The 10464-nt window shown below is 37.1% G+C and overlaps 1 protein-coding gene across 1 annotated transcript; it reads left to right on the forward strand.

Moving 5' to 3' along the window:
• Window positions 1-6987: 6987 nt before the first annotated feature.
• On the forward strand, window positions 6988-10053 carry LOC108277470 (uncharacterized). Its single transcript, XM_017490254.3, has 8 exons — window positions 6988-7115; window positions 7221-7541; window positions 7643-7684; window positions 7775-8077; window positions 8164-8308; window positions 9448-9494; window positions 9610-9722; window positions 9829-10053. Exons 1-8 carry the CDS (start codon window positions 7064-7066, stop codon window positions 9976-9978), a joined length of 1173 nt encoding a protein of 390 aa, XP_017345743.1. The 5' UTR covers window positions 6988-7063; the 3' UTR covers window positions 9979-10053.
• Window positions 10054-10464: the final 411 nt, after the last annotated feature.

The raw sequence follows: 10464 nt of genomic DNA on the forward strand, positions 1-10464 counted from the left end.
GGGCAAGGTGACCCATGTGGCACAGCGGTGCCCTCCTCACAGTAATAACCTTGGGGGCATAGAAACTGAGAACCGGGCCTCCGGGAAGTGCCCTCCAAGCAGTAAAACCCTGGAGACAATCACATTCATTTCAGCAGTGAAATTGCGTTTTACACCATTTCTTCTTACATCACATTTCATTGTGCATCCCATTCTGATTTAAGAATCCAGTTCACAAAACATTTCCAGTTATACAAATACGAATATATTTATATATATATATATATATATATATATATATATATATATATATATATATAGAGAGAGAGAGAGAGAGAGAGAGAGAGAGAGAGAGAGAGAGAGATAGATAGATAGATAGATTGATAGATAAAATTTATTTATTTATTTATTTTGCTGTGACATAAAGGTTAATACTTTTGCAATTACAGCTACATAGCTTCTGGGATTTGAGTATATGAATCCAGATATTTTTGCCCATTTTTCTTAGCAAAATTGCTCATGCTCTGTCAAATTGGATGGAGGACATTGGTGAATAACAATGTTCAAGTTTCGTCACAGATTCTCAAACAGATTGAGGTCTGGATTTTGACTGAGTCATTCTAACATATTCAGGTTTTTGGTTTTGAACCAGTACAAATTAGCTTTGGCGGTATGTTCAGGGTCATGCTGTCTTGCTGCTAGGTGAACCCCCACATCATTCTCAAGTCTCTTTCCTTAACCCTGACCACTTTACCAGTCCCTATAGATGTAAAGCATTGTGATTACATGATGCTACCACCATCATGCTTCACGTTGAGGATGGTGTTCTCAGGATGATACACTGTGTTGGGTTTCTACCAAATGTAGCACTTTGTGCCAAGGTGAAACATATCACTTTTCGTCTTGTTAGACCAGAGATCATTTTTTTTTCCCTGCATGATCACAGGGTTTCCAAATTGGATTTCATCTGGATTTTCTTTCCAATAATGGCTTTCTTAGTTTGGGCTATTTTGTAATACTGAACCTTGTCCTGGATTTGCTTTACTGCTTGGTCTTCATAACTTGTTTAGGTATGTTCTTTAACAAAATCTGGGCTTTCCATGAACAGGAACAGGAACTTGCACACAGATGGACTTTGTTCAACTAATGAAGTTGCTTTCTGATAGCAAGTGGTTAATAATTAATGTTTATTTTGTGTAGATTTATGATATATGGTCCTAATAAAGTCACTTTCAGTTCCAGGTTGTAACACTACCAAATGTGGAAAAGATCAAGGGGGAAAATACTTTTGCAGGACAATTTTATGTGATTTATTAAATATGTATTATTAATTTTATTTATCTTGTATTTTTTTCTAGGGATATTTTGATCAAACACCTTCAATCTGATATCTGGTTATTTTATGTACCATTTGGAAACATTCCTTAAGTGTTTTTGGAACACTGTTAGACAGTACTGACCCCAACATTTTTGTCTAACTGGGATCTCTGTGTTTTAATAATATTGTGAATGAAATTACATTTTTTTTGTAATGATACAGCCTAACCTTCTTAGAACCTGTCAAATTCATTACTAAATGTTCTTATAATATATTCTCTGTTAGCTTAGAATCTACCTGCAGGGCAAGTAGTACAGTCTCTCTCTCTCTGCAGACCTTCTTTTGGTCCATATGTTCCGGCTGGACATTGTATAGCAACACTTCCTACACAATAATGTCCTAAAAGAAAGCAGAATTGGGCCATGAAAGTGATTTTTAACAATTATACATTAATAATAAGGGATAACAAGTGTGAAGTGATATATTTTAGAATTTTAAAAACCCACCAAGAGGACAGACAGTGCAGCCAGGTCCCTCTCCATCTCTGTGTGTGCCAGGTGGACAGGAGACGGGCATTCTGTTTCTCTGGCTAGGCTGCAGTTCAGTCCTGGCCATGGATTCACAGGCTACACTACTATTGCAGATTTTACATGAGCTCTGGCCTGCTACATCTGTGTACTGTCCCATCGGACATGGCAGCGGCTGAGACATACCACTGTGAGGACAATAACTGCCTATGGGGGAGAAATAAATAAAACATTTTGTACAGAATGACATTTCTGGGTTGGGTGAAACCAGGTGAAAGTGGGTGATCAAATGCACTAAAGTGATCGGATGCACAGGTTTTTCTATTAGGGGAAACCAGGTGAAAGTGATAGAATGGACCTAAATTAATGATAAAGCAAAGATCTTCCAGTTTTACCAGCTGGGCACAGCTCACACTGGGCACTGCACAGAGTGGAGTGGTAGCCTTTAAGACATTCGGTGCACTCAGTTCGGTTTAGGTCAGGCTCCTTTCCAGGCCCACACTGAAAAAGTACACCCACAAACACATTCATATAGTTATTCCTTATTGATTCATGTGGAGTGCCAGAGGTAAGAAACACCAATGTTGTCTTGTGAAGCAACCAGGTTTAGTAGTTCATGATTTAAACATACCTTCTTTTGAAATCCATCCTTGCAAACAAAACCAAAGGGACAGGGAAGGCACTGGGTGTGGCCCTCTGGTGAATACTGTCCATTCTGGCATGCTGAGAGAGTGCCCGTTGCTCTGTCACAGGAGTATCCAGCAGGGCAGAGCCTGCAATCTACACCATCCTCTGTACTAATCAAACCTGGAGCACAAGGCTGTAATGGACAGATAATTAAGATTTCAGAACATTAGTGTGTCAGCACAGGTACAAATTAGCCTGAATGCTCAAGGCAAGCTGATGTCATGTCTGGGCTGTTGGTTCATTATTTGTAGTTCCTGTCAGACAAGTAGGCTCAACAGCCAGAAAGAACCCCATTCCAAGTTTTAGGTATGCAAACACGATGGGCTACAATAAAAACTGTCAAAAGAGGATAATAATCATAGTCTCATTCATTACAGCTATATTAATGCACGTAACTAGCTAATTAGCACTCTTACATTACATTACATTAGTTACCACTTTGCTGTGTAGTCATTTATGTTTCCAGGCAACCAAAACATAGAAGTGGGCAGCACACTGGAGCTTTAGCTAAAGACTTCATGATTTGTTGACCCATGAAGCAATATAAATATATATAGTACAATTAACAAATATAGGGTTTGATGCTATCGAAACTGGAGCTACTACATATTTTGATTGACTAGACATTTTATAGTTTGATTGATACCTGACAATCCTGAATGCTGCTTCTCCCAGGGTGGAGATTATGTGTGCCTGGTGGACATTTTCTAGGTGCAGATACATTGCCATAGCAGCTAAGATAGAATAGATGACAGTCTTAACATAAATCAACATATAACAACATAAAAAAATATCTTCCAAATCAATTTCCTACTTACTATTGCCCTGCAGGACATTCAAAGCAAATCCCTGATGAAAAGTAGGATCCCTCAGGACACGGCGTGACTTTAGTTAGATTACAGTGGCACTCAAGAGTATCAGCCCTTATGTCTGTTCCTGTACCATAAAAATAATCATACATTGTTGGAACATCTAGTATGCATCCTAAATATTAAACAACTCTGTTTAAGAATTGTTTAATACCATGCTGCTAGTGCCTACCTGACACGAGGATATTTTGTATCCTCAGGTGTTTGTTCCACACTTGGCAGTAAAGAAGGAGAGCAAACCATCGGTACATGGTGAACAGCATCCAAACACCTTGTTCACCACTTGTACCATCTGGACAGTTTCTGCTGCATGAACCAGTAGACCCACTGGGTTTATCAGAAAACACAGAGGCCTCAATAATTGAAAGTGAAATCCAAACCATGTAACTCGATTCCTCCAGCAGCCGTTCAGGCACTCGCTGGGTGTGGAGGTGGACAAGGGCACATCTAGAATGACTGCCATTTCAGTTACAGAGGATGGATGCTAGAGGATGCAATCTATTTTGTTTATAATAATAGCACGGTTTTATATTTCTACAGATTCAAATGGATGCTACAGTCCTAGCATATGCTACAACATGGCAATATAACATTTACAATAAAACAGTGAGTCAGAAAAAACTGAGGATACTGGAAATGATTTCAGTTGATTGTTCTCTTAATGCACAAAAGACACAGAAATGAAAAGAAACAATGAGAAGGAGCAGAGATGAGTTACACTGGGAGCTTGTTTTGTGGTAAAGTATAGGTAGGTTTCCTGTTTTCTTTCTTTTTTTTTACTCAACCACTAACAGATGGCAATGCAAGGTATCATGGTGCAACTTGGCTCGTTTGTGCTTCTGCAAACTGCACCAACCCGAGTTTCTACTCCAATAACCATATACAGTTAGGAAAATAATTATCAAACTGCAAAGGAAGACATGTTGATTAATTATGAAGGGGACAGCTGAATATCCTTACGTAGGGGAAATAAATAAAAAAAAAAACTTTAATGGCTTGCTCTGTATATATTTTTAGTATTATGTATTTATTTGTTTGTTGGTTGGTTAGAACTGAAGACCATATATGATATACAGAATCACATGACCAAAAAAGAGAAATGGGCAATGTATATATAAAATACTACTGTATTATTTAGAACTATAATAGAGGATTATTTTAGGACTATAATCATCATCATCATCATCATCATCATCATCATTTGGTACTGTAATATTTGGACGAAATGTGAAATTAAATGAAAAACAAATGTTAAAACAAATGTTTATTTTGCTGAAATAAAATTGCAGTTACACTTCTAAATAAATACTCTGGTAAAGGTCGAAGTACGGCTTCATCTTCTTCGCTCAGTTTACTTTAGGCATGAAAGTAAAAGTACAGGAATGACTTACAAAAGATGTCTGCTTCAAATCATATGCTAATTATAGTTACTGATGCAAAATTAACGTACCTTTCACCTAGGAACCTGGGGAAACATAAGCTAAAGCTAATTAAAAACAGCTTTATTCCTAATCTCTCAAATGTTAGCTAGCGTGATAGCAGCTCTGATGATACAAACTAGTATATAGTGATATAGTGTTCTCGTTCTTGCTGTAACATTTAGAGTCGTTAAGAGTTTAGATCAAATGCTTGAAGATGTCTGATGCTAAAAGGTCATTTAAAAAAAAATTATAATTATAGAAAAATATAGTTGTCTACAATCATGTTTGAATATGATAACGAATAGCAAAGAGACAGTAGAAGGGTTTTTGTATTACAGTGAGGGAAAAAAGTATTTGATCCCCTGCTGATTTTGTGCGTTTGCCCACTGACAAAGAAATGATCAGTCTATAATTTTAATGGTATGTTTATTTGAACAGTGACAGAGACAGAATAACAAAAAAAAAATCCAGAAAAACGCATGTCAAAAATGTTATAAAATTTTTGATTTGCATTTGATTTTGATTTGATTTGCATTAGATTTGCATTTTAATGAGGGAAATAAGTATTTGACCCCCTCTCAATCAGAAAGATTTCTGGCTCCCAGGTGTCTTTTATACAGGTAACGAGCTGAGATTAGGAGCACACTCTTAAAGGGAGACACCTGTCCACAGAAGCAATCAATCAATCAGATTCCAAACTCTCCACCATGGCCAAGACCAAAGAGCTCTCCAAGGATGTCAGGGACAAGATTGTAGACCTACACAAGTCTGGAATGGGCTACAAGACCATTGCCAAGCAGCTTGGTGAGAAGGTGACAACAGTTGGTGCGATTATTCGCAAATGGAAGAAACACAAAAGAACTGTCAATCTCCCTCGATCTGGGGCTCCATGCAAGCTCTCACCTCGTGGAGTCGCAATGATCATGAGAACAGTGAGGAATCAGCCCAGAACTACACATGAGGATCTTGTCAATGATCTCAAGGCAGCTGGGACCATAGTCACCAAGAAAACAATTGGTAACCCACTACGCCGTGAAGGACTGAAATCCTGCAGCGCCCGCAAGGTCCCCCTGCTCAAGAAAGCACATATACATGCCCGTCTGAAGTTTGCCTAAGAACATCTGAATGATTCAGAGGACAACTGGGTGAAAGTGTTGTGGTCAGATGAGACAAAAATGGAGCTCTTTGGCATCAACTCAACTCGCCATGTTTGGAGGAGGAGGAATGCTGCCTATGACCCCAAGAACACCATCCCCCCCGTCAAACATGGAGGTGGAAACATTATGCTTTGGGGGTGTTTTTCTGCTAAGGGGACAGGACTTCACCGCATCAAAGGGATGATGGACGGGGCCATGTACTGTCAAATCTTGGGTGAGAACCTCCTTCCCTCAGCCAGGGCATTGAAAATGGGTCGTCCATGGGTATTCCAGCATGACAATGACCAAAAACACATGGCCAAGACAACAAAGGAGTAGCTCAAGAAGAAGCACATTAAGGTCCTGGAGTGGCCTAGCCAGTCTCCAGACCTTAATCCCATAGAAAATCTGTGGAGGGAGCTGAAGATTCGAGTTGCCAAACGTCAGCCTCGAAACCTTAATGACTTGGAGAAGATCTGCAAAGAGGAGTGGGACAAAATCCCTCCTGAAATGTGTGCAAACCTGGTGGCCAACTACAAGAAACGTCTGACTTCTGTGATTGCCAACAAGGGTTTTGCCACCAAGTACTAAGTCATGTTTTGCAGAGGGGTCAAATACATATTTCCCTCATTATAATGCAAATCAATTTCTAACATTTTTGACATGCGTTTTTCTGGATTTTTTTTTGCTGTTATTCTGTCTCTCACTGTTCAAATAAATCTACCATTAAAATTATAGACTGATCATTTCTTTGTCAGTGGGCAAACATACAAAATCAGCAGGGGATCAAATACTTTTGTCCCTCACTGTAAGTGCAAAAATACTTAATAAGTTGTGTTAAGAAAAAATCAAAAGTATTAGTTGAAAAAAAAAAGCAAGCACAGATATTTAAACACCAGACTTAAATATAGTAACAAAGTTACTTGTTATTTTCTTTTCTTCCCACCTCTGTAAACCGCAGTTCTTCAGCGGCTGTCATTTCCTGGAGGCAGGAGTTTTAACGAAATTGTTCAACCTCAAAAGGAGGAGTACAACAAAGCATTCACATGTTCCATTATTTCTTTTTTTCACAAAGAGTTTTGAGCTTTTACAGAGACAGGAAATATCAGATTCTTGCATTTGTACCATGTTGTTGTTTCTGCTTCATGTGGCTCTGCTCCTTCATTTTAGAATCAAAGGTATTGTCTTATTGCCCTCTTCTAGTGAGTAGTCAATAGTGGTACAGTATAATTATCCCACTGTATTGCTCACTGCCTGCTAATGAATTTATCTTTCTTTCTCAGATGCTGCATGTGGAAAAACTACCGAAACCCCTGAAGTTATTAAAGCTACGTTAGGAGAGCAGCTTACTTTAGACTGCACCTACAACTGCTCCTCTGGTTTCATTCGTGGTAGCTGGAAATGGGAAGACACGCCAACATGTGCCACCTGTTTGTGGCATACAATAGAAAAAAACATGAGTGAAGACATCTGCATTGTGAGCTTGCGAACTCTTAATCTGACCCTGGAACAGACCCTGTATAACTACTCGTGTTTTTCTGTGAAGAGCGATCATCAAGATCTCCCTCAGAACCTTGAGCGGCTCATATCACTTCAAATTCCAGGTAGGAAATAGTACGTTTAGGTAAAGACCACTGTTCTAGTCAGTAAGCAGATTTATCTGTGGTGTTAATTTGGTGTTCATTCATGATCATGTTTGTGGTAGATAAGACTGCATTACCAGTTGTTCCTCCTAAAGTCACTCAAGGTAGGTCAAGAAAAATGCATTACTCACATCATGTAGACTCGCACATTGTACATTGTACAAATGACTCAAATCCGCTTTCTTCTGTTTCAGATGTAGCCATGAAAGTGGCGATTTACCAAAATGAGAATGAGTTAAACCTATTAGACAGAGGCCAATCATCACACTCCATCCAATTGGGTGTGGGAGACAAACTAAAACTGGAATGTCTTTCTACCAACCAACATTGTAAAGGCCAATGGATGAGGGATGATGCAAATGTCACAGAAATGATCAGTGGCACACTGGTAGAATGGAGTAAGATTACAGAAGAAGATGAAGGAATATACACATGCCACACTAACCAGCATTGTACCAGCCAGAAAATTACTATTGTGATTGATGTCATTAAAAATGGTGAGTTGTTATCATTCTAACTAATGGATGACAAAAACAGAACAGACTCTATAAAAAATAACTGATGTGACACAATTTTCAAACAGATGAAATTGTATGGATCAGGCCATTAGCAGCAATTGCACTGTCTGTAGCAGCCGCACTACTGTTTCTGCTGATATATATATGCTACAGAAAGAGGGGAAAGAATTTGATGGATGCTGAGGATTCATCAGCTGTAATCTATGAAAAGTAAGGCAAACATTTAAAAACTTTTGTCTCAACAGTCTTGTTACTCTGAAAACTAAAACGTGACGTAGTGTACCACCAAATCTTTTCACTATCTACCAATTACCTATCACCCATATATACGAGGCAGTCAGGGGAAAACCCATGAGTTGCTGTAGCCAAGTTCTGAAAAATAGTCAAAAAAGCAGAAAAATCTCATACATACAGACATCATACAGACATCTGTACTATTTTTATTTAGTCTACTTTCTAACATTGCCTTGTTGTCTACTTGAAAAGATCGTGTTGGATAAGTAGTCAGTTTAACATACATTCTGGTAAAATAAATAAATTAATTAATTAATAATAATAATAATAATAATAATAATAATAATAATAATAATAATTATAACAGCCAGACTAAACATGTCTATACATGCCTAGAACCTAAAGTTTGTTTTCCTCAAATGGTGAATGATTTGAAGTCTAATTCAAATTAAATGGTGAAGGCCATTTGTAATCTGATAATGACTTGTAAAATGTCTGTAATGGTCCTGCACCATCACATCATCATCATCAAAACTGAGAAGAACACTTACACACTCTGTACAAATTTACATATTTTTTTTACTGATCTAATAAAAAGAAATTTAGCCAACAGAAAAGAAATTTTATGTTAGCACAAACAGAGATCAGTCGAGATGGCAAAATGTTTAAATCCGAGTGACTTTGATCTCAGTTGATTAGACAGAAACTAATGTTGATAATAAAAGTGAGAATAAAAGTTGTTTTCCATTCTAACCTTATGGTTCAGTCAAGTTGGGCAGTAATGTTGTTTTTCTTGTTTTTATAAGTAAATTAAATTATAAATGTAGAGGTAGATGTGGCGTCTTTCAGTGGAATTGAAATCAAATCTTTACATGCGAAATTCTCACGTTTCACGTTTCGGGTTAGCCAGATTTTAAACTAATATAACTATAACTTCATTTAGGTTGAGATACATGAAAAAGAAGGGGAAAAAACACACCCACTACACATTAGGAAATTTTGTAGTTTTCAAAACTTTATATAGTAGAAAAATGTCCAAATTTGACCATTTGAAAAGTTTTCCCAGACCACCACACATTTACCTACTAACTCTGTATATTTTAACTTTTTCAAAGCACAAGAGCAAAAAATGATGGAACGATCCACAAACCCATAGTACAAGGTGAGGTTTATTAAAATCTTGCATTTTAAGAAGTGAACACTTAGTCATGAAACAAATCATCTATAACATTGCATCCAAGATACAAGATACAAGATACAAGTTGTTTTTCTTTTAGACTGCCAGAGTGATCATGAAGTCCCTTACGCCGACATCGTGATCTCTGTGCGAAACTCCAGCATTCCAGAGCTCACAGGACTCCATGGCCAATCTCCACTCGATAACAGACTTGTAATAACAGCTTCAGTACTTGTAGTATGGACTCAATAACATGAAATATGACTCACCACATGCTTTATACATAAAGTAACAAGCTTCTGTGTTCCTGTGTGTGCAGAGATGGAGGGAAGAGGCCACAGGTGCATCTCATCTACAAGCTTGTCGCTCCGCTGACAGACTACATGTTCACCCCAGAGAGGTCAGCAGGAAATTAAGCACGACCTCTGAATATGCCGTCATCACATACTCCACAGATGCACTTAATTAGTCTATTTAAATATATAAGTAATTAAAATAATGTAAATGTTATGGCAACCATGAGAAGTGTGTGACAGGTTTTTGTAGTGCTTATATATATATATATATATATATATATATATATATATATATATATATATATATATATATATATATATATATATATATATATATATATATATATATATATATATATATATATATATATATATATAGTATGCTCTTTTTTAAGTTTGGGTTTATTTCCTTTCTTTTTAGCTTTTGAAAATGTATATGTTTCAACATTTGTAAAGAAATATGCAGAAATTTTTTAACAGTAATGTATTCAATAAAATATATAGTACTTATTATATTTCATTTTTATATTATTATTTTAAAAATGGGTTTCATTAATACAATTTATTTTGCATTATATTAAGAAGTATACTCTATGTGACCAAATGTTTGTGGACACCTGACCATCACACACATATGTGCTTGTGGAACATCCTGCTCA

The sequence above is a fragment of the Ictalurus punctatus genome, chromosome 17 (assembly GCF_001660625.3).
Source record: "Ictalurus punctatus breed USDA103 chromosome 17, Coco_2.0, whole genome shotgun sequence".
Classification (NCBI taxonomy): Eukaryota; Metazoa; Chordata; class Actinopteri; order Siluriformes; family Ictaluridae; genus Ictalurus; species Ictalurus punctatus.

What these genes read in the sequence shown, in the direction of transcription:
- LOC108277470 (XM_017490254.3), top strand. Translation starts at nt 7,064, where the DNA reads ATGTTGTTGTTTCTGCTTCATGTGGCTCTGCTCCTTCATTTTAGAATC. An exon ending in TCAGCTGTAATCTATGAAAA is followed by an intron (nt 8,309 to 9,447) that starts GTAAGGCAAACA and finishes ACTTTTTCAAAG; the next exon opens with CACAAGAGCAAAAAATGATG. An exon ending in CCACAAACCCATAGTACAAG is followed by an intron (nt 9,495 to 9,609) that starts GTGAGGTTTATT and finishes TTTTTCTTTTAG; the next exon opens with ACTGCCAGAGTGATCATGAA.